The sequence below is a fragment of the Tribolium madens genome, unplaced genomic scaffold, assembly GCF_015345945.1.
Source record: "Tribolium madens isolate multiple individuals breed KSU strain unplaced genomic scaffold, Tmad_KSU_1.1 Scaffold_91;HRSCAF=231;Tcas5.2_LG7, whole genome shotgun sequence".
Taxonomy (NCBI): domain Eukaryota; kingdom Metazoa; phylum Arthropoda; class Insecta; order Coleoptera; family Tenebrionidae; genus Tribolium; species Tribolium madens.
Window position 1 is genome coordinate 7,358,542 of NW_025401063.1, and position 22,481 is coordinate 7,381,022.

The 22,481-nt window shown below is 33.4% G+C and overlaps 8 protein-coding genes across 13 annotated transcripts in view; 5 read left to right on the forward strand and 3 right to left on the reverse strand.

Moving 5' to 3' along the window:
* Positions 1-1,076, forward strand: part of LOC123010526 (hemicentin-2-like) — a 154,692-nt gene extending 153,616 nt beyond the window's left edge. For both annotated transcript variants that reach the window (XM_044407480.1, XM_044407481.1), the window contains exon 8: positions 6-1,076. In XM_044407480.1, the coding sequence (XP_044263415.1) occupies positions 6-109 (104 nt within the window). In that variant the 3' untranslated portion in view covers positions 110-1,076. The remainder of the gene's footprint in view (positions 1-5) is intronic.
* Positions 1,077-1,140: 64 nt separating this feature from the next.
* Positions 1,141-3,917, reverse strand: LOC123011869 (mitochondrial potassium channel ATP-binding subunit). 2 transcript variants are annotated; one of them, XM_044409557.1, is made up of 12 exons: positions 3,899-3,917; positions 3,722-3,847; positions 3,342-3,669; positions 3,130-3,288; positions 2,931-3,076; positions 2,655-2,871; positions 2,245-2,607; positions 2,072-2,191; positions 1,918-2,021; positions 1,516-1,869; positions 1,315-1,462; positions 1,141-1,269 (listed from the first exon to the last, which is right to left on the reverse strand). In XM_044409557.1, the coding sequence occupies exons 2-12, from the start codon at positions 3,766-3,768 to the stop codon at positions 1,186-1,188; spliced, it is 2,070 nt and encodes a 689-aa protein (XP_044265492.1). In that variant the 5' UTR covers positions 3,769-3,847; positions 3,899-3,917; the 3' UTR covers positions 1,141-1,185. The 2 variants fall into 2 exon arrangements, with proteins under 2 accessions (XP_044265492.1, XP_044265493.1); XM_044409558.1 differs by lacking the exons at positions 3,130-3,288; positions 3,342-3,669; positions 3,722-3,847; positions 3,899-3,917 and having other exon boundaries at positions 2,655-2,886; positions 2,931-3,069.
* A 57-nt stretch (positions 3,918-3,974) lies between these two features.
* Positions 3,975-5,826, forward strand: LOC123011873 (hepatoma-derived growth factor-related protein 2-like). Its single transcript, XM_044409564.1, has 6 exons — positions 3,975-4,654; positions 4,706-4,835; positions 4,891-4,921; positions 4,976-5,089; positions 5,371-5,564; positions 5,615-5,826. Exons 1-6 carry the CDS (start codon positions 4,240-4,242, stop codon positions 5,778-5,780), a joined length of 1,050 nt encoding a protein of 349 aa, XP_044265499.1. The 5' UTR covers positions 3,975-4,239; the 3' UTR covers positions 5,781-5,826.
* Positions 5,827-5,883: 57 nt separating this feature from the next.
* LOC123011874 lies at positions 5,884-7,184 on the forward strand. 2 transcript variants are annotated; one of them, XM_044409566.1, is made up of 5 exons: positions 5,884-6,474; positions 6,526-6,614; positions 6,675-6,797; positions 6,848-6,955; positions 7,002-7,184. In XM_044409566.1, exons 1-5 carry the CDS (start codon positions 5,967-5,969, stop codon positions 7,122-7,124), a joined length of 951 nt encoding a protein of 316 aa, XP_044265501.1. In that variant the 5' UTR covers positions 5,884-5,966; the 3' UTR covers positions 7,125-7,184. The 2 variants fall into 2 exon arrangements, with proteins under 2 accessions (XP_044265501.1, XP_044265500.1); XM_044409565.1 differs by having other exon boundaries at positions 6,526-6,797.
* On the reverse strand, positions 7,184-11,687 carry LOC123011871 ((Lyso)-N-acylphosphatidylethanolamine lipase-like). Of its 2 annotated transcripts, none has more exons than XM_044409562.1 (6): positions 11,269-11,687; positions 10,882-10,961; positions 8,601-8,807; positions 8,107-8,542; positions 7,869-8,055; positions 7,184-7,792 (listed from the first exon to the last, which is right to left on the reverse strand). In XM_044409562.1, the coding sequence occupies exons 1-6, from the start codon at positions 11,325-11,327 to the stop codon at positions 7,607-7,609; spliced, it is 1,155 nt and encodes a 384-aa protein (XP_044265497.1). In that variant the 5' UTR covers positions 11,328-11,687; the 3' UTR covers positions 7,184-7,606. The 2 variants fall into 2 exon arrangements, with proteins under 2 accessions (XP_044265497.1, XP_044265496.1); XM_044409561.1 differs by lacking the exon at positions 11,269-11,687 and adding an exon at positions 11,063-11,221.
* Positions 10,749-17,153, forward strand: LOC123011870 (WD repeat-containing protein on Y chromosome-like). 2 transcript variants are annotated; one of them, XM_044409560.1, is made up of 9 exons: positions 10,749-11,355; positions 11,412-15,117; positions 15,166-15,489; positions 15,542-15,700; positions 15,765-15,953; positions 16,006-16,197; positions 16,257-16,600; positions 16,650-16,800; positions 16,862-17,153. In XM_044409560.1, exons 2-9 carry the CDS (start codon positions 15,052-15,054, stop codon positions 17,093-17,095), a joined length of 1,659 nt encoding a protein of 552 aa, XP_044265495.1. In that variant the 5' UTR covers positions 10,749-11,355; positions 11,412-15,051; the 3' UTR covers positions 17,096-17,153. The 2 variants fall into 2 exon arrangements, with proteins under 2 accessions (XP_044265495.1, XP_044265494.1); XM_044409559.1 differs by having other exon boundaries at positions 10,749-15,117.
* Positions 12,275-14,112, reverse strand: LOC123011872 ((Lyso)-N-acylphosphatidylethanolamine lipase-like). Its single transcript, XM_044409563.1, has 5 exons — positions 13,644-14,112; positions 13,393-13,599; positions 13,016-13,342; positions 12,846-12,960; positions 12,275-12,794 (listed from the first exon to the last, which is right to left on the reverse strand). The coding sequence occupies exons 1-5, from the start codon at positions 13,732-13,734 to the stop codon at positions 12,428-12,430; spliced, it is 1,107 nt and encodes a 368-aa protein (XP_044265498.1). The 5' UTR covers positions 13,735-14,112; the 3' UTR covers positions 12,275-12,427.
* Positions 17,154-17,275: 122 nt separating the features above from the next.
* On the forward strand, positions 17,276-22,049 carry LOC123011868 (retinoblastoma-like protein 1). The gene is made up of 16 exons (XM_044409556.1): positions 17,276-17,841; positions 17,898-18,031; positions 18,079-18,294; positions 18,348-18,538; positions 18,587-18,874; positions 19,013-19,066; positions 19,126-19,163; positions 19,219-19,388; positions 19,439-19,628; positions 19,683-19,886; positions 19,949-20,126; positions 20,177-20,308; positions 20,362-20,525; positions 20,849-21,143; positions 21,201-21,319; positions 21,371-22,049. Exons 1-16 carry the CDS (start codon positions 17,710-17,712, stop codon positions 21,677-21,679), a joined length of 2,814 nt encoding a protein of 937 aa, XP_044265491.1. The 5' UTR covers positions 17,276-17,709; the 3' UTR covers positions 21,680-22,049.
* The last annotated feature ends 432 nt before the right edge of the window (positions 22,050-22,481 follow it).

The following is a 22,481-nucleotide window of genomic DNA, read 5'->3' on the forward strand; positions in this document are numbered from 1 at the left end:
TACAGGTGACAATGTGGATGCAATTTTAATGAGGAAATCGTGCGCTATGTGCGTCGCCAGCCAACTAGTTCTCCTCCTCGTAGCTTCGGTCGCGGCCGCAATGCGATAGAAGCAGAAAGGATGAAGTTACGGACACTTCGGTGACAAGTGATAGTGCATAAGTGATAAACAGGCGACCACTAAAGACCACGTTTTGAAGATTTTTCTTTAGATTTAATTAATATTAATGATAATTGACGTAAATGTAAAACTGTAAAAAGGTATCAGTATTTGAAAATGTTATAGTAAGAGAGATCGAAACCTTGACTAGTGTCCCATAAATATTCGAACGATTTTGGAATATTTGTGATGTGATTCTATCGTCTACTGGTGACGCAAAATAAATTCATTCAAATATTTTCAATTTAAATTTAGTGTCTATGAAATTTTCATATTCCATAATGTGTACAAACACATGCAATTAATCTCTTGCACTTATTCAATCTGTACATACTCAGTTATTTCGTTGTTAAATATTGTAATATATAAAATTATTTACTGTCGTTGTTACTTGAGCCAAAACCTCCGAATTAACCAAATTCCATTTCTATTAAATATTTTGCAATAGCAAAACTGCCAAATCATTTCGATTTATATGAGCTTGTAACTAGCGCTTCGTCGGTGGTAAAAGTAAGAAATGTATCCAAGCTGCATAAATTTCTCACTTTTACTCGAACTTACTTTCATATCCTTTTGTTTATTTATACTCAACGTTGTAAATATTTATCTCATCATAATTGTAAGATAATATAAAAAAAATATTAGCTCATAGTTCATTTGTTATATTATTTCTTGGATGAATGTCAGACTAATTCCAATTAAAATCAAAACCGTAATTAACCGTTATGTTAAATCCATTACCACCTACATGTTAGAACATTTTTCGCGTTACTCACTTCAGTTTTGTATCGCAATCACCCTGTTACTGTCATGATAATATACAACATGCCATGTAATATTAAGTAAATTTACCACATGTATTCGTTATAGTACGTTATTCTTTTATTTTCTGAACACAAATAAATCAATTGAACACATTATGCGTAAAAATGCGTCATTATTCACATAACCGCAAAAACACAGGAGTACAAAAAAAAACACTTTTAAACGCAAACAATTTATTTCATACAAAAAATACATTATAAATCAACCGGCGGGAACCTCCTGCTGTTGATATGTCAGGGACCAGTAATATCCCCGTTTGCGTGTCAACTCCTCATGAGTCCCCATCTAATAACAATTAGTAACAGTTGACTAAGCAAAGGCACAACTTACCTCAACTATAGCTCCTTTGTTCAAGACAACAATAATGTCAGCGTTTTGAATTGTCGAAAGTCGGTGGGCGATCACCACAACTGTCCTTCCTTTTTTAGCATTTTCCAATGCGTTTTGTACCACTTTTTCTGATTCAGTGTCCAAAGCACTACGTCACAAAATGTATGCCATTAGAGAAATTTTAAAGTTATGAGAAAATACCTTGTAGCTTCATCTAATAGTAATACTGTCGGATTTTTAAGCAAAGCTCTAGCAATAGCAATTCTTTGTTTTTGGCCACCGGATAATGTTACACCTCTTTCACCCACCATAGTATCGTAACCTTGAGGAAAATTAGAAATAAAGTCATGAGCATTTGCTAATTTTGCCGCTTCTTTGACTTCTTCATCTGAAGCACCAGGGCGACCATATCTGATATTTTCAACAATGGAAGTGCCAAATAAAATTGGTTCTTGACTTATTAGCCCCAAAACCCGTTGTCTCAGCCATGATGGATCGAGGGTTTTAATGTCATGGCCGTCTAAAGTGATCGCACCACAATTTACATCGTAAAAACTAAAAATTTTATAGTGAAATAACACACTTTCTATTGTGTAAATTTACCGTTCTATAAGCGCAACGACTGTTGATTTACCGTTGCCTGAAGCACCTACTATGGCCAGAGTTTTACCGGAAGGTATTTTTAAATTAAAATTCTTTAAAACATACTGTAAGAAGAAAAGTTTTCATTAAATCAAAAAAAAAAAGTTATAATAACCTGTTGTTGTCTTGTTGGGTAAGCAAATGTGACGTTATTAAACTCAATGTCTCCCTTCAGATTATTTTCTGAAATAATTTTTCCTCCTCTTAAAGCCATAGTTGGTTGTAAATTCATGTACTACGTATTCAGGAAATTATTATTTAAGCTAAAATAAAATCACTTAAACAAACCTCAAAAATACGGGAACCTGCTGCAACCCCCCTAACCACAGACCCAAAAAGCATAGAAAGTTGCCCCAATGATCTTTGAATAGTTTGAGAAGCCATTAAATACGCCATCAATTCTCCAGGAGACAACTTATCAGTTGAAAGCAAATAGCCTCCCATGTAAAGCGTAATTAAAACCATCCCATTTAAAAATAAATTGGTACCCGCTTGGAACCAGCCGATACCAAAACCCAAATTTTCGTTTAAAATCATAGCTAATACAGCCTCAGCATCAAATAATTCTTTCTCTTGATCTTCCATCCCAAAGGCTCTGACAGTCCTTATGTTACTAACTGCTTCATCCGCAACCGCAGTCGTTTTTTCAATCTGAACTTTTTTTTTTAAACAAGAACAAAAAGTATGTTGTACTCTACCTGAGCTTGCGCCTTCCTGGACGTGCTCCTTAGCAAACCCCCAAATATTGTCCCAACAGCAACCACTGTAGGAACGCAAAGCAAAGTAATAAAAGTCATGTGAGGAGAAATCATAACTAAAGACACTGAACATCCCACAATTTGGGCAATTGCCCTCAAACCGCCTGACACCGTTTGTTTAAAACTACTTTTAAAATCCTGAATATCTGAAGTAAGCCTAAAACATTATTTTCTAAAAAGTTTTCATAATTGCAAGTCACCTTTACACTTAAATACCTGTTAATTACTTCCCCAGTTCTTTGTTGGTCAAAAAATGCAATATCTTGTCGCATTATTGCAGCAAATAAATCTGTTTTCATTTGGAACGAAATTTTTTCACCCAAATTAGATAACATGTAAATATAAAAAAATGTACAAAGTGACTACAATGCAATACAGATATAAAAATTAAACTAAAAAAAATAAAAATACTAACTTGACCAACATACATTGCAATAAGTTTAATAGCAGGCACTTTCATTTCATTTATAAATGATTCACTATTTTTGTTATCTGTATATTGAGCTATTACATTAATGACCCCTCCCATCACTTGTGGTATTTGTATATTTAAGATCGCGACAACCAAAGCTCCCTATAACAAAAATCAACTGACTCAAACCCTATCAAATCTAAAGTAAAACTAACAGCAATTGCCGCAATAAGATACCAGATGTGGGGTTTTAAATAATACCAAAATTTACTCCAATCAAATTTCTGCTGTTTGTCAGAGGATGTTCTGTATGTAGTCATTCTAGTGGTTTTAGCTGTACATAAAACCTTGTTGTTTACTAAGGCAACTTGTAAAATACCTCCAGATGATAGTGCAAGTGCAATCTTTGAACACCTTGAAAAATTGAATTTTGGTTTTTTATCTGATTTTTCAACAAACGCTCTGGAAACCCCTTTAAAAAAAGTCTTACAACTTTCATGATTCCTGTAATAGAAAACACAGTTCTTGCTTAATACACAATTCCTGCAAAAATTAAACTTATATAATTATAACCCCAAAATTCTAATCAATTAACCTTAAACTTGAAGACAGTTTAAAAGAGTTTTGCAATAAATTCCACATCCTGCTATTAGTGTTTCACATCTTATTTATTCAAAAATTGATTTACAATGATGATTCACTCATTACAAAAATATATTTACTGAAAACTCAAAGTAGCTTACTTGTAACTTGAGATTATACCTTAATCTACTCAAGTGATTAAATAAGAACTACAAAACTTGCAAAATACAGAGTGTGACACAAGTGCATCTATTGCAAAAGGTTGACTATCTTTGCTTATTGCAGATTATTGTATTTGCAGTTTATAAATGCAAAATAGTTAATAAAAGAATGAAATATTAAGATTTATAGTATAATTGAACTACTAAACACAAATTTGTTTGAACTACGTACGATACTCTGTTCGAAAAAATGAATATCATAGTCGCGCGGTAAATTCAAATCATAAAAAAGTTAAGTTTTTAAGATAAAAATAACATTAGACTACGTCAAATAAACTTCAATCAAATTTTAATTTACTTGTAAATTAAGATGGGCGATCAAGAACAGGAAGCACCATCAGAAAAAAGCGAGGCTCCAGGTGGTGAAGAAACTGCCAATCCTGAAAATGAACTAACCCCCGAACCAGCTCAAACAACCAAAGAACCAAAACCAGGAGCACCAGCCGAGGAAGCTAAACCTGAAGAAGACAAAGAAGAGGCACGTCCGTCAGAAGCCTCTGCTGTTCCTCCTGAAGAAGGAACCGCAGAAAAACGCCCATCTCAACCAGATACTGATACTAAACCAAAAGAATCTGAAACTGCTGAAACTAAAGAACATGCGGAAGCGGTAGATAAAGTAGCATCAAAGGAAAAAGAACCAAAACCTGAAGAACGTAAATCAACAGCAAGCAAGATCGGAGAAGATGAAGAAGTTAAAGAACAAAAATCGCCATCGCTGGTTGAAAGTATTTTAAATAAATCTGACTTTTTATGATTTCCAGTCTAATTTTTTCCAGAAACTCAATCTGTTCACAGTAGAGCAAGTAAGGTGAGCAAAACAAGTCGGACAAGTCAAGAGTTACATGAAATCAAATCGGAAGAAATTGTAAAAACCAGCGCTTTAGTTTCTTCAGAAAGCTTCGAAAAGTATATACCTAACTAACAATTATGTTTTGTAGTTTTACAACTTTACTTTTTGTAGACGCCGTGGCTTAACAAAAGAAGATGGAAAGGTTTAGGGCTAAAAAAAACCCAAAATATGATTTTAAAACTTGTACACTTTTCAGGAAGGTCGAAAAAGTCGCACAGAACGTCTTAGCAGTCGAGCACAAAAAGTACTTGGAAGCACAATATCAATTCGACGCCTGAGTGTAATTGGAGACTTTTATGACCGCTCTAAGGTAAAAATTAGTTTCAATTACTCATCGACTGCCTAGTACCAGGACTCGCTGGCACCGCTATCGATTATAGATAAAACAGTTTATAGCAGTCCCAAACTTGTCTAACTTAAACTTCGTCAACATCATTACTTAGAATTTACCCCAGTTTATATTTGCATAATAATCTCGTCTAGTTGCCGTTTGGGGATTAGAATATTATTATAGCATGAGTGCCACACCAGTCTTTACCGAGGTAAAGTACGAATTTGACTACTTATACTATTTTACTTCTACTGTTCTAGGGCGCTCGTTATATGAACACTTACAAACTGGAATCGGATAATCCGTTTAAACCAGAAAAAGTTACAAAAATATTAGAAGCAGTGATGACAGAAGCCTTGGAAAATCTAACTTATGACCCAGAGAAATGCCCGAAACAAGCCAAATGGGCTTCGAGTGCAATCAGGGCTAAAGTTAAAGAACTTCAGTTTGAAAGGTTAACCCCATTAAAATTGTTTTTTCTATGATTCGGTTATTTAATTTCAGATATAAGTTAATTTGTTTGGTTACAATCGGAGAAAAAAATTCGCAAGATGTTTTTGTCACTTGCAGATTTCTTTGGGATGTAGATCGAGACAGATATGCAACTTATTCGCTTGAAAATACATTTGTTTTTGGGATAGCACAGTGTTTCGGAGTGTATTATGAATGAAAATTATTTAAATTTCGTTCCGTGAAATCAATAAAATGACAAAATCAATTTTCGTATTTTATTCATTTATTCTAATGCTCTTTTTCCAAACAAAATGCGATGTGAGGAAATGTCAAACCTACATGTCATCACATCCACAAGCTAAATCGTTTTTTTTCTTCTAATTATTGAAAACATAAGAAAATCATGACCGAAAATAATACTAACGAAAATCCTATAGAAGAAACTCAGAAAGAAAAAAAGCACTTTACGATTAAAGAAACCGATGAAGAAATTTTAGAACAAAAGTCTTCTAAGGAAGCAAACATTAAACCTTTCAAAGAAATTACCATCTCGGGTTCTTCTCTCTCCTCAGGTTTACCAACTTTTTCTAAAATCGTAGACGAAATCAATGTCTCAAAAAAGAGTAAATCGCCGCAGCACGAAGCTAGATTTAGAGACGATTCTTTAGAGGTGCCCAAAAAAGAATTAAAGTATGTTGACGACACTGATGAGAAATCAGTCGAAGAAGAACAATCCTTATTGTCTTTTCATGACGAGCAAGAGAAAAAACTGCGTTTTGGGGCGAGAAAAGACTCTCACACGAAGGGCATGCGGTTTGAATACGGCCGATGTCCGAAAACTTGTGAACGCTTTTTGGGAATTGTCGAGTTTTCAAAAATTTTTGTCGACGAAATTATCGAAGATGCTTTACGTTAGAGTTAACCGATTGCTTTACGCTTTTTGTCAATTTCGGTTTTTACAGTTAAGGGGAAAGGATTTAAACAACAGTCCTCTATTAGAATCATTGAAGGTTTTGAATATAATGAAGGTATTGAAGAGTCTTTGTCACTGGCAAGTATCGGGACGTATGTTTGTGTACTTGAATGGCCAACAATTGACGAGTTTACGCAGGAAATTGGTACTGCGAAAATTAGCGAGTATTTGTCCTACTGGAGATTTGAAGAAGATTGGAAGTATTGCATCAATTTTTTAGTGGGTAAAAGCGATTCTGCTTGTGATTTTTACCAATACGAGGTGAAAAATAAAAAAAATCTGCTTTTAAAATAAGTTGTCTATGATTACAGGCAATTTTTAGCATTCCCTGCAAGCAATATCCCATCCCACAAGCAACAGCAAGTGTGTTTTTTGTATTTGAAGTATCCAGGATAAAGCCTAGACATTGTCTCGTCGATGTAAAATCTTACTTTTATTGAAAAACACATTTAAATTTTTTTTAAGGTACACTATTGGTTTGAAGGGCAACGCACTATTCACACACCTGGTAAATTCACATTTCAAGAAGAAAAACTATTTAACATAGTTGATGCTAAAATTAACTTCTACAAAACCTTAAGATTCTGATTGTAACTAAATCTAAATCAATAAAACCATTTGGGACTTCGTTAATTAAAACATGTAGATTTCAATTAAATCTTTAATTTCATAATTTTATATCCGAAATCTAAACATAAACAAGAAATTTTCGCCAAAACAAAAATGATTTTTAACATATATTAAACTCAACATTTATCACAAAATTCTTTTATCGACATTTATGTCACATTACAGTTTTTTCTTGTAACACTCGTCATGCAACAACTGAATTACTATAAAACAAAAAATAAATATTTCAGAAGATTAACAACACCCATTAATCAGTAGTTCACATTGTACAATTATCTTATTTCTAAAATTGTTCAATAAATAATATCAAAAAATATAAATTGTGTTCGATACAATAAATAAATTTATCTACAATTTGTTGATGAATATAAAAACTTTTGGTATATCAAACGCTAAAAACTGAAACTATAATAAATAATATGACCTAATTTTTTTATCTATTAGTCTTTGCTTTGGTTTTCTGTTTCACTTTCGGAATTTTCCGATTCTTCGTTGTACTGGGACGGCATTAAAGCTAAGTATTTACTTTTTCCTAAGTTATCGGCATGTGCACACGCATCCATCACTATCTGATTGAAGGCTTCGGGTTTATCAGCGTAGACGTGATGACCTGCTCCTGTGATAACCTGCAATCGTAAAATAAAATTGTTACACCTACATATTTTTATCAAAAAAACATTTACACATGAAAATTCTACTTACTTGTAATTTGAAATAAGAATCAATTCGTTTGAATTTTATTATTTCGGCAGCTGAATGATCGATCCATGACCTGGATCCGTACAACAACGTTATGGGAATATCTTTTCGCATCTTGTCGATGCGGTTCACCATCGGATTTTTCGCCCACCCAAATCCCGACATCATAGAGTGAAAAGCGCTCTCACCACTAGACAATACAAAAGTCAAAAAAATCATAATTTAAGTTTTTAGGTCCCACCTAGGAGTCTGAGAATTACACTGATAAATATATTGCGGAATAAGTTCCTGTTGTTCAAGAGCAGCAGCGTATTTCTTAGTTATATCAGGTCTCAAAGTATTAATAAACCAAGGTCCTAAAGGTCCCGCGACCCTAATCCCAGCCAATGGATTAAAAGGTTGCAACATGTAGGACAAAGTCCTTATCCATAAAGGTAACTCTTTGAATTCTTGCGGCCTCTCGGGAAAACCCCACGGATCAGCCAAAACCAAATGCTTGACATGGTCTGGATAACTAAGGGCGTAAGAAGCTGCAAGAAATCCACCCATACTATGTCCCAACAACACAAAGTTGTCCAATTTCATTTCCTTCCGCCATTCTTCGATCGATTTTACCATTTGTTGTTCGGCTTCCGTTGCGTCGGTACTGAAGGTGGGCCGCGATGACCGACCGAAACCTGTCCCCGTTAAATAGTCAATATTTCACAATCCTTATATTTATTCTAATACAAGTACCTAATAAATCAAAGGCATATACAGGTCGGTTTGCTGCGAATGCGTCTAAATTTAAACACCACAGTGCTACTCCTGCACCCAAGCCATGAAGGAGGACTAGAGGTGTGTTTGGAGACTCCGTGTTCAATGAAATCGTCCAGATTTTGTCCGCAGGACCCACCACCGGGCCTATGTCTACGTACCATCCTCGGTATGCTGTTTTTACGACTAAAATATAATTGATTCATTATTTATGTTGACAAACTAACAATGAATTTGTGGTCTGTGGCGTCTATGCGTTTTAAAAACTACTGCGTAATTTAATATTTTTTCATTGTTACTTTTACGTTAAAAACAATACCCAGATAAAGTTATTGTCTTGAATGAACATCTAAAATACACAAATTAAAATCGATAAGACACGTTTTATGGTTTGATAAAAAAATAAAACATTCAGTTGGCATAAAAAAGGAATTATCTCTAATTTAAAAATAGTTATTTTTTGTATACGCTCCCGAAAACAGCTGTTTTAGGCACTCTCTTAATGAGTCTTTTCCGGACTCAATAAAATAGTACGTAAATAGCTATTTACGTATCAAGTACGCAAAATAGGGTTTTAGGGGACGAATCGTAATTAATGACGAGGCGACGTAGGAGCCGAGTCTTTACCTAATGAGAGGAGTCACCTAAAACCCTTTGCGTACGTGGTGCATACAAGATTTTTTTGTTAACGCTCACAAAACACGAATTCACACCTCTTACTCATTAAAAAAAATTCGTTACCATAGTAACTAATTTTATTTTTTAGTCCGCAAAAACTGTTTTTGGGGACTGAGTACCTAAAATACCCGTTTTGCGTACTATTTTATTGAGTCCGGAAAAGACTCATTTTAGGGACTCAAATGAGTCCCTAAAGCAGCTGTTTTTGAGAGCGTATACAAAAAATGGTTATTTTAGGTACTCAGTACCCAAAAACAGTTTTTCCCGACTAAAAAATAAATTTGGTTACTATGGTGGCGAAATTTTTTTAACTAATAAGAGGTGTGAATTCGTGTTCTATGAGCTTTCATCCTATGCAGTTAGTGCAAGAACTACAAGATGCTGACTTCCCTCGTAGATTAGATTTTTGTTATTTTGTTTGGGAACAATTTGAAAATAATCCAAACTTTATTAATAACGTTGTGTTTAGTGATGTTTGATTTTATGTTTTGTGAATAGAATTGTGGCTTGTGAGCAGAGTGCGGGTGGCCACATAGAGCATCGGCTTTTGATGTACCTATTCCTTTTCTTTAAAATAAAATTGCGTTTATTCGAAAAATTGCTATTGATTGAAATGTATTGTTAGATGTGCGTGTGACAGTGGCACTTCCGATATTTTTCGAACAGCAAATTTTCAAAATTCTAACATGAATCAAGGAATATTTGCTTTGTGTATTATGGCTTGTCTGCCAAGAGGGGTCAAGTGGGTCATTTAAGCTGAATCACCCTGTATTCGCGCATTCGCTCGTGCCTCAAATAATGCGTCCATAAGCGAAAAATGACTTCTAGCACTTGGTTTGTAAATAACTATTAAAACATTACTACCTATTAACAGTTTAAACAGTCATTATAGAAAAAAGGCGATTTGATGCGAAATTTCAGGGACATGCTGTGTATAACAATATAAACAATTATAAACAGTTCAGCAGTTCATAAATTATAATTATCCTCTGAATTAACATTAAACTTGGGTAAAATTTGAATTACAAATTAATTTTCTTAAGTCGACATACTTAAGTTTTTTAAATTATTTTAGCGGTAAATGCTAACAATCACTGCATTTTCTACCATAAAAAAATTCTCATTAAAATTAATTTTCTTTCACTTTTTATCACTCAATTAGGGTAAAAATCAGGTATTAGCTATTTATGTATCAAGTACGCAATAGGGTTTTAGGGGACGAATCGTAATTAATGACAAGGCGACGTAGGAGCCTAGAACAATTTTTTTTGTTAAAGCTCCAAAACACGAATTCACACCTCTTATTAATAAAAAAAATTTCGCTACCATAGTTAGCAATTTAATTTTTTAGTCCGCAAAAACTGTTTTTGGGGACTGCGTACCTAAAATAACTATTTTGCGTACTATTTTATTGAGTCCGTAAAAGATTCATTTTGGGGACTCAAATGAGTCCGCATAATAACTATTTTTGGTAGTGTACACAAAAAAAAATATTTAATACACCATAGTCTATACGCAAAAACCTCTTATTCTATGGCAAAAACAAACAAAATAGGTACCATAAAAATCGTATGTAACTTACTTTGCAAAATCTTTTTCTCCAGAGTCCTTAACATTCCCTCTGAATACTTATTCCATGTTAACCAATCGGGGCTAAACCAGCTGTGATTAAAGAAAACCATAAATTAATGAGTTTATAAAAATTGATAAATTTCGAAAAAACACAAAAGTTAGGTTATGTTACGTAACTCGGAAGTGCTCACCCGAAGATATAAATAAATGTTTTGTAATAGAAATTGGACAAAGCAGCTAAAATCGCGAAAAGTGTGGGCAATACAAACTTAAAAACGACTTCCTTCATATCAAACGTATAATTTTGAATATGTCACTTTTTCACTTGACATTAATCTGAGTCGCAAAAGTACCGTAAAGTTTATCTGTGCATATGTAAACAAAGAAAAAAAGTTACCTTGAAGTCTGATTTGCCTTTGCTATTTGGGAATCGGCATTTTTCTCAACGAGGGACATAATTACAAATTTTTACAAACAGGGCACGGTCTTAACCTCACTAACACTTAAATTGATATGAACATAAATCTCTTATTGTTTTAGATAAATAACGGCTCGTTCGTTAGTCATACTCGGAATTTGGACCTCACAATTCACATTGTTCATTTGATTAAGAACATTAAAAAACAGAGACGTATTAAGTAAGGCTGAACTTATTTGATGATTTTTCCACCCACTCATAGCATCAGCCAAAGCTGAATATTAAAACGTCATTATTTATAAACATGAACGAGATAAGACACAACCTTGACTTGCATTTTAAAAAATAACAAATTTCCTCGTATTTTGTGAGCAAAACACGTGCTTATCAGTGTACGATTCAAGAACCGATTGTTTAGAGGTGTAGAAAATTAAGTCAAGGTTAATTTGCCCAAATTGGCAAATGTCAACTGAATCTAACACACATTTCTCAGTAAATAAAGTAAAGTTAAACTGAAACCTAGTCAGTGCTAAAGTTGCCAGTAATAAACTTTAAACCTTGACAAATTCGTGGACCCCTACGTAATAAAAAGAGGAAATGCGTGACAACTTAGTTAAAAAAACAGATTGTTTTAAATTTGTGAACGTGTAATACATAGTTGGTTGAATACTGAAGAATGTCATATTTTCATTTTTTATTAACATTTATTAAAATAGAATTATGATTCAACATTAGATAAACTCTGTACCTAACCCAAGCTTCTTTCATGCAGGCAAAAAATGCTATACTTTATTAAACTTTGATCTCCAATTATTGCTTGTGTTTTATTATAACGATAAGCAATGTCAAGGTGCATCAGTTTGCTAAATATTTATCTTTGGGGATCAGATGATTCAAAAAGATAAATTATACTCTTGAAAAATCGACTAATCAGGATTTTTTACAGTTTTTATAAAACTTCGACAAAAATATGAAATGAACAACATTTTATAAACCATCAGTAATAATTTATTGCTCTTGATTCATCAGTTTGTTACATCTATATTAGTATATAATACTGTGAATTTGTGGTTCTTAAATATAGTAGTCTACTCTTTAAAAACTTATACTAAGGCTTTATTCATTAATGATTGAAATACTATGATGTGGCAATCTGTGTTTCTGTTATAATTTCTTCCTCCTCTTGTATATTGTCATTTTCAGGTACTACTAGTGCGTTTGACTTATTAGTCTCGGTAAAGTTGCAAACATCAACTACAATCTCATTAAAACATTCAGGATTGTCTGCATGTACATGATGTCCAGCATCCTTAATAACTTCTAATCTAACATAAGAATTTTGCCTCATCTCTTTTAGTTTTTTTCCTACTGTTTTATCCATCCAAGTGTGGGACCCATTCATTACTGTAATTGGTACTCTACTGTCTAGTTTATGTATCCTATTCAGCATCGGGTTTTTAGCCCATCCAAAACCTTTGATCATCTTATGGAAGGCTGTCTCTCCCCTAAAAATGGCCAACTTACAACTAGTTACATTGCTTTTGGTAAATAATTACGTGGGTTTTTGTGAGTTACACTGATAAATGTAATCAGTTATAATCTCATGGTTTTCTAAACGACCAGCATATTTGTGCGAAATGTCCGACCGCATCTTTTTTACAATCCAAGGACCTATCAAAACCAACAATTATCTCAAGCAAAACTATACTTTCATGTGAATACATACCAAAAGGCCCCGCTGCTCTAAGAGTCGCTAAAGGATTAAAGGCGGTAAATGGGTACAAAACAATTCCTAAAGTTTTCATCCAAAGCGGCGGGTTAAAATCCGATGGTCTCTCAACAAATCCCCACGGATCAGCTAAGATCAAATGTTTCACTTGATTGGGATACGAAATTGTGTAACTGGTAGCTAAATAACCGCCCAGGCTATGCCCTAGTAAAATAAATTGATCTAATTTGACTTCTTTCCGCCATTTTTCAATGGAGTCGATAAATTCTTGTTCAGCTTCTAGGCCGTCGTTGCTGAATTCTGGTCTTGAGGATCGCCCAAAACCTGCACATGTATTATTTATTACCAATATTCAAAAACTTAGGGATGTTTACCCAAAATGTCAATGGCATAAACAGGTCGGTTGGCCGCCAAAGAATCCAAATTCAAACACCAGAACCCAACGCCAGCCCCAAAACCGTGGAGGAGGACCAGAGGAATGTTTTTTGATTCCGTGTTCATGGCAATTGTCCATATTTTTGCTTTAATGTTTGGTTTATGGTCAATTAGAACATGCCAACCTTTATATGCAGTATTCAAAACTAAAAAAGGAATTTCATGACTGGCAAAATTTGAAACTTTTTACCTTCAAAGATTTTCTTTTCGAGGGAGATAAGCTTGCTTTCAGAAAATTTAATCCAGCCACATTTTTCTTGATTTTCGGTGATTGTTGACATTGCACTAGAATTTTGATTTTTGATTTTTCTTGATATAACCTAACTTTTCCTACTGTTACTATTCAAAATGCTTCATTGATCTGAGCTGTTTTTAGATTAAATATAATACAGTGTGATTTGGTTGTTGCAGATAACGACATAATAATAGTGATTCAGCAGAATTTCTCCCATTAAACGCTGAAATCATCCAACCAAACCTTTTATTATTTTTGTCGCTTCAAATTTTAAGGGCAATACAGGCAATATTAAGAAGATTTTTTTTGGCTTAAACTTATTTTAATTGCTACTATGCTAGGCCCACATTTCAACAAACATAACGACCGTACCTATTTCCAAAAACAAAATTCTTATTGTGCATACCTATCCCTATTCAATAAAAAAAAGAATATAATTTATTCAAAGTACTTATTTTTCCACGTTGTTTATTACTTCAAATACCATCCGTTAGAAAAAAATAAGCAATCATTCTCAAAACTATAACCTTTGATGACCTCACGCAGCCGTAGTTGTATAATATATATAGACTGTTCTAAAATGACATGTAGAGGTACACTTTCAAGTTCAATCAAAAAGTTTACTTTAATTTATTATTTTTTTTATTAATTTCTTTTTTTACGTTACTTTTAATGTATACCTACTTCATAAAAGAAATAAATATAGAAATCTTTTATTGTTCAGTGGTGATTCTCACCATGTGTTGTTTGATCGATATTATGTACCTCTACTTATGTATCTACATTTTTAATTAGTTGCACCCGATGTAGTGGGTAAATGCACCAAGATTAACAAATAAAAAATTTGAATACAATTATAGTGAGATAATCTAGATTAAACCTAATGGAAAAACATCTGACTGAAGTGGATTGTTTAGGAACGAGGTATTTTTGCAATTTTTAATAATGAAACTAGACAAGTTTGATAAGAAGAGTATTTATAAACTAAACTATTTTTATGTAAGATTTAATATTATCAATTTATCCAGAATTTAATGTGTTAATTTTTGCCCGGCGCATCCACCATTAATTTAATGTTATTTTCGAATATTATAGCTCAAACGCTGAAGGAGACACGGTTTATTCTTAGTACGACTTAATTCAAAATCTCACAGTTTCTCATTTAGAAAAGTTGCAAAATGAATTTCAAATCAAAAATGAAAATAAAACCTTTACCAAAGAAGAGTTTTTTACGACAATCAATGACATTTTCGACAATTCAAATTACTCCCAAGCCAGTATTGCATTATACGAACAAATAGAAAAAACCGGTGAATCACAAATCAGTTGGAGCAAATTTGTGGAATTTTTCTTAGAAAATTTAATGCCCACAGATCACAAAACAATCAATTTTCAAGTATCAAGTATTATTGCCATTCCTCAAACTAAGGTAAACACAATAATGTTTTTCTTTTTGGTGTAACAGATTTTATTACAGAGAGAAACAATAATTAAAATTGTTCTAATAGAAACTGAAAAATATTTTTGCTACGCTGTAATATCTAAACATGGCAGGATCGGTTTATACGACGGCAATATTAATTTTTTAACAACATACCAGTTAATAATGACTCGAGAAGATATTTACCGGAAAGAGGAAGACCGAAGAAGGAGGAACAGATGGGTTACGGATGCAATTTTTTGCGCAGATGTTTTAATGTTTATTGTGACTAACACGGCAAGAAGTGTGGTAATTTATGAAGCTTCTGGACTTAAACATGTACCGCTATATCTTATTTTGAGTACACCTAACATTGTTCAAGTAAGAATTTTTTTACAGGAATCTGTTTATAATGTAATCGAAACAATTTTAGTGTTTTGCTTACAAAAGTAGCAACTGTGATGAAGATGGCCAAAGTACTCTTTTTATGGGAGATGACAAAGGCATGGTTTTCTCGTTTGCATTTTTGCAGCCCAAGGCGGCACTGTTGAGGAAAAAACACAATGATAAAATTAATTTATTCTACTGGGATGTATGTATCGTACTTTTTTTATAAAAGCAAAAAAGATATATGTATGTAATAAATAATTTTGCAGGAGTTAACAGATGAAAGTGATTACATTATTGTTAAACGTAATGGGCGACCACATCAAGAGAGTGTGAAACGGCTAATGTATTTTGATGATAATGAAACTCTTATTTCTTGCAGCAAAGATTCCGGTGTGTCAATATTGACGCATTATATAGGCAATAAAAATAAACCTTACATTTTTAAGATACCAAAAGTAAGTAAAACCGTTATTTTAGGATGAGTTTTTACATTTATTAAAACACTAGGGATGTAACTGTTTTGCACTAAGCAGGATGCGTAAAATACTGGCGACAGGAAGCGAAAATAGTATACTCAGATTATGGAATCCTATCATTACTTCGAAACCTATAGCAATTTTAAAAGGGCACCAAGCACCGATTGTAGATGTTAAAATATTGGATAAGCAAAATTTACTTATTAGTTGTTCAGCTGATGCAGTAAGTTTCTATATTTTGTAATCACATTTACGACCTATTAGTTTTTTATGTAATTTTAGATGTTTAAATTGTGGGATTTAGAAAAACAAAAGTGTATTCAAAGTTTTTCTATCACTTTCCCATCTTTTAATGTGTTTGGAAAATTAATTGAATGGGGAATTGAATCTATTTATCCTGGTCCCAAGCGCACTTCTTTCAATGAGACTAATATCGAACTTTTTGAAAGATCACCAATATTAATTACTTGTTGTAATCATATCGCTGTTATTAAAATTCTAAATCAAAGCGATGAAATACAGAAAAAAATTGAATCACAAGTGTTGCCCCCACCTCCTCTACAAAACAGTGTTTTAATTCCCAAAATGTGGAGAACGTCTGATAGTGTCGAAATAATAAATAATAAGTACATATTTATTTTCAAAATGGAGTTTTTTTTATTTATATTTTTACAGAGAAGAACCAGTTGAAATTGATAAAAAAATTCTGGAAAAAAAACTAAAAGACTTGGAATTCATACTTAAAAAAGATCTGTTTGCAAACAATGGATCAAGTAAAAGCGATATTAATTTCAAGATTGCTACATTAGAACGAAAAAAACTGCTGGTGATTACCTACTGATTATGAATGTTTGATTTTTTATTTATCTGTGGAAATATTATTTAAGATGCAAGAAAACGTTGCACGTGGTGCTCCGTATTTGGCTCTGGAATTACTCGAAGTAAAGGATATTTACCTAACACCAAATCTGCCCGTACCCGAAAAAAAGAAAACGAAAAATATTGTTGAAAAAATTGAAAAAGTTTTGCAAGACGCAAGTTACAGGGATTTAGTTTTTTCTGAACCGTCTTCTAGTCGGTCGCCACGGTCCTCAAGAAGTAGTGTTATCGAGTTTGAATAGCATATTTCAGCTTACTTCTTGTAAATTTAATTCAATAATAAATAAATACGTATAGCAAACCATATTTTAATCTTGTCGACATTTAACTTGCGCGCCCCTACAATTTCAGGTAGATCAAAATGGCCGAAGTGAAAGTTCCCAGATGATGTTTGTGTTGTTTGGCGCGAAGAATTGGCGGGAAAATACCTTTTCTTTCCTGTTTTCGCGCTCACAGCAAGTGTATTGACATTGAGTGTGTTAATTGATTAAGTTGTAATTAAAAAGTGTAAAGTGCTTTGAATTAAAACAATTTTATCTATAACATACCAAATTTGGAACTTGAATTTGAGGTTATCTTCTTTTCATGCGCAGTTAAAAGTAGTTCTGGCTGACCGACAAAAAATTGTGTACGTATTCGCGCGTAAACGACGAAATATTTTGGATTTTAGCAGTATTTTCTTGTTGAAAATAAATGTGTAAAGTGGGAGAGACAGGAATTAATCGTGATTGTATTGTTTTTTGGTAGTATTCTGTGTGGATTCCCGCCTTTTGTAGGCGTTGTCAAGAGCTTAATGGTGGCTAGTGATCCGAATTTGTTTTCCCTTTAAGAAGCATTTTGTAATTGCTGGGAAATCATGGTGTTATCAAACGAAGCGGAGCTGGAAGAAAAACACTTAGAACTATGCAACAAATTACACCTGAGTCAACAAATCTCCCGAGACGCCTGGGAACGATTTGAAACAATCAACAAGAATTTCACTTTGGAGGTAAGTATTTCAGCCCCCAAATGAATAAAACCATTGTAAACCATCAAATTCTTCAGGGGGAGCCCCTTCATTGGATAGGTTGTGCAATATACGTATCATGTTGGAAATCCATTGCTGCAACAGCTGCACAAAACAGTGTTCACACTAATTGCGTTAATTTGACCAATCTTCTGCGTCACTGCAATTTAAGGTCAGTAAACAGGAACTTTGGTATATTTTTAACACAAGTATTTACAGCATAGCACAGTTCTTTTACAAAATCAAACAATGGTCTGACATGGCCAGCATGCCCGAAGAGTTTAAAAAGCGGATTGAGTATCTGGAAGGGAGCTTTGCTGTTGCTTACAATGTTTTTAAAGAATATCAGCCTCTATTTATGCAAATATTCGTAGCTCCTAGAGCTCAAGAAGCACATGAATTAGAGACAAACAAACACAGAAACCGGAAAAATAAGTAAGGTAGCGATCTGCTAAATCAATCTATTTCTACAAATTTGCTTATTTAAGACCTGTGCCTTCTTCTCCACTGAAAGTATTCGAGTTTTGTTGGACTTTGTTTATTACAATAAAAAGTGAAGATACAAATTATAACAATGATTTAGTCACTTCATGTCATTTGCTTATTGCAATTTGTGATTGGGCCTTCAAAAATGCGCTTCAAGCTAATCGTAAAGATCTTCTGAATCCTGATTTTAAAGGTATTTCGGTATAAATTTTAACATTTAATTTAATTTTAATTTTTAAAGGTCTTCCTGAAGACTTTAACCAACCCAGCTATATACCGCCTTCAGAGGCTCCTTGCGTTGTCAGTATCTTGTGTCCAAGCCCAGACATAATTACTGACTTGAAATACATAAAAGAATATCAGTTTAAGAAATCAATTAAGAACTATTTAGATCAAGGAGTTTTAATTGAGACTGACCAAGGTGATATTCTTGATTCTTCAGTCTTCGACCATAATTACAAGAACATTGGGACAGTTTATGAGAAAAATATCTTGAATAAGAGCGATTTCGATGAGCGAATTTTTCTAGGTGAGTTATGGTTGTTGTTACAGTTAGTTCAATCATATGGTAGCGATACTAAAAAACTGGCAGCTGCAACAAACAGCTGACTCTTACCTGAACAGATGTTCCTGACCTTGCCCTTAACACCTGTTCTTTCACTTACAGCTGAGTACAAAAGAAAACTATTGGTGCGAGACCCGAGTTTATCTCAAAATGCAGGTGAGTTGACTACATCAAGGAATCTTTGTAGAAACAAATGAATCATTTACAATTTTCAGCTGACAACACTTCAAGTCCAGAGTTATCTAAAGACATGGTACTTAATTTTTAGGTGGAAAAAAGACGGTTTTTTAAATTTCTGTTACTTTCAGGTTGTCAGCAAAGAATGTTTGACACCTCTCACAGGGCGGAAATATTTGGGTCCAAAAGAATCACAAGACTCGACCTCACATGTGACAGCCACTGAGAGCATTTCACGGCTTAATAATTTACTTCATGGTCGCCAACCAGCCCCCAGTGAGGCTTTAGTGCAATTGTTTGAGTAATTATAACATGTCAAGTGGCTAAACATGTCTACATTGATAATTTAAGGTCTTGTGCTCGCAATCCAACTGAGAGAATCAATCAAATTGTTACAAATCTGGGTGAGAGGTTTTTGGAAGCCCTTCCAACTGACCAAAGAGAAGTATCACAAAGAAGACTACAGCTTGCTACAACATTGTTTTATAAGTTTATTGAAAGTATTCTGCAGAATGAACGCTCAATACATGCTGACATATCAGTAAGTTTTTTTTCTTATTTTTATTGTTTGATTTCTATTTGTGATTTATTTTAGGCCATTGTCGAAAAAGACGTATTTTATGAGTGTATGTTTGCTTGTTGTTTAGAAATAGTTATTTATTCATACAATAGTGAGCAAATGTTTCCCTGGATATTGGAGTCACTGCAAATACAACCCTACAATTTTGTTAAAGTAATTGAACTCATCATTCGCTCAAGAGACAAGCTTTCAAGGGATACCATCAAACACCTAAATATGGTATGATTTCACGTTTTTATGTCGTTTTTATGAAATGAATCTTACCCTATGTATAATTTTAGATTGAAGAGACAATTCTGTCGTCACTTGTGTGGAAATCAGACAGTTTAATTTGGGAAGCAATTACTTCGTCCGACAGAGAAATTCCTAAATTTGAAGAAACAGCTTTACCAGGGCATATGCAAAATGAACCAAGTTCTGAAAATTCGACCTTGAGAAGCATTCTAAATTCCGATCCAAGTATTTTTATCAATTTTTTGGTTGTAAGATTGTTATGAGGTGAATTTTAGGACAAATTCTGTCGCCTGGCCCTTCTGCAACAGACAGATTTCAGTCGCCTGTGGCACATAGCAGTGCTGTGAATAGAGAATTGTTTCCTACAGTTCAGTCAGGTCAATCTTTGTTGCAGACGACTCATTTGAGTGAGTTTTAATCAATCAAATTGAATCATTTTATATCAAATTTGCTTTTTTAGTGATCAAGGATCGTACTGGGAATACTCGTATGATTCCTATCGTAAATAGTGAAACGCAAAAGAGTACCCCAGTACCAGTTCAACAAACCACTCCAAGACGCCAAGAGAATGTAACTCAAGCCAGGCCTAGAAGAACAGGAGGTGTGTCAATAGTATTCAGGAAAGTAAGTATAATAAAATTACGCTGTCTAGTTAAAATTTTGTGGTTTAATAGCATCCAAGTGTTAAACAAATCTGTTCTACTTTCTAGAATTGGGTTTATTTCATGATTTAAGGCCTTAGTCATTTAACAACTGTAGTAATTAAACGTTTTAATTTTTTCCCTGAATTGTTAAAACTTTACGTGATGCTCGTCATAGGAAAAGAATGACCATAAATTCGGCCACAAGTGTTAACAAAATTTCTATTACTCTGGTTTATAGAACAGATGTTCAAATTAACTGTGTGCACTCTAAATACATATTTGTAAAATAAAAAAATATTTCAGTTCTACAATTTATCGGGAGAAAGGATGGAACATCTGTGCACGCATTTGAAAATTACATACACGGACACAAAACGTAAAATATGGACTGTATTTGAAGAATTGGTTCGCAAAAATCACTGTGAACTGATGAAGGATCGGAATTTAGATCAGCTGTTAATGTGTGCCGTTTATATGATATGCAAATTAACTAAATTGAATAAAAGCTTCGCGGAGATCATAAAGAGTTATAGAAGCCAGCCTCAGGCTGACAGTGACATTTATCGAAATGTTTTAATCAGCAGTAAAAAAGTTGTTGGTAGGACTTAAATAATATTACTGTTGTAAGTTTTTTTTTTATGAAATATTTTTTTAGATGGCGACAAGACCGAGATTCTGGAAGAAAGAGGAGACTTAATACATTTTTATAACAAAGTGATTATTCAGGCAATGAAAAAATTTGCGCAAAAATTTGTGGTTAAAGGCGAAGAAAACGTAAGTATGCAAAACGTTTTCTGTTCGAAAGATTATATTTTTATAATTTAGAACGGGGATATACTTCTAAGTCCGCTTCCGGCATCTAGAGGTCAAGTGGTCCAAGTGTTTGATAACATCTTTATCAAGCCTTTAGAAAGTCCAACTCTGACTTTCGGTAATGGCAAAGTCTTAAACTATTACTTCAGCCGTAGCCCTTCTAAGGATTTAAAAGACATTAATAAAGCGATCAAGGGTAATGGTGTGACGGGGAAACGATTGTTAGTGGAAGGTGAAAATGATTTACCTGACTCGAAACGACTCGCAAAGAGAAAAGTTCAGTCTTTGATTGAAGAAAGAAGAAATCAAAACACTGAATGAAGTTTCAATTAGCTTTTAACGTTTATTATGTATAAAGTTTAATTCTAGTATAATTCAAACTTTTTTTATTATTAAAATTATTAATTATCGATTTTGGTATCAGTGTGATACCAAAATGATTGGAATTTTTTGTGCTGTTGTGATAAATTGTAAATTTTCCTAGAATGGAAAAATGTACTGAAACACGTAAAATAATTTACTTCAGCTTTTCATTTTAATTAATTTTAATTAAATTACGTGAAAGTTTTATTCTGTGTTTGTCTCTACTTCAATCAGTAAGAAACATCTTCATTAAGTTGATGGGGCAATTAATACGTTGTAAGAAGTGAAGTTCACTTCTATTTTAAATAAATTGACAAAACTCAGATGATCATTTTTGTTTTAAGATTCCTCTTACGATCACAAGCTGCGCTTTCTTCGAAAATCAATTGAGTGCTAGGTATTGTATTTGCCTTTACTAATGGTGGAAATTTATTATAGTCGGAATTTGCTTTGGCAACTGCAGGCTTTTATTTACATTATTTTCTACTTCTAATTATGAATTTTAAAATTGATTTTTTTTGTCCAAATGGGCATTATTATTACTACTACAAGCAATAATTATGTACTAAGTGCATTCTTGGACGTTTATGGCCTCTGAGAACATGTTTACGAGCGCCTTTAGAAATACTCCTAATTATTTTTGTCTAGGCCGCAAAACTCCAACTCCCTGTAGTGGATATTCAAATCTTTTTTTTTACAAATTTGTTTGTATTTATCACTATTTACTTAGTTAATTTTAAGCCTAAATTTATTAATCTCG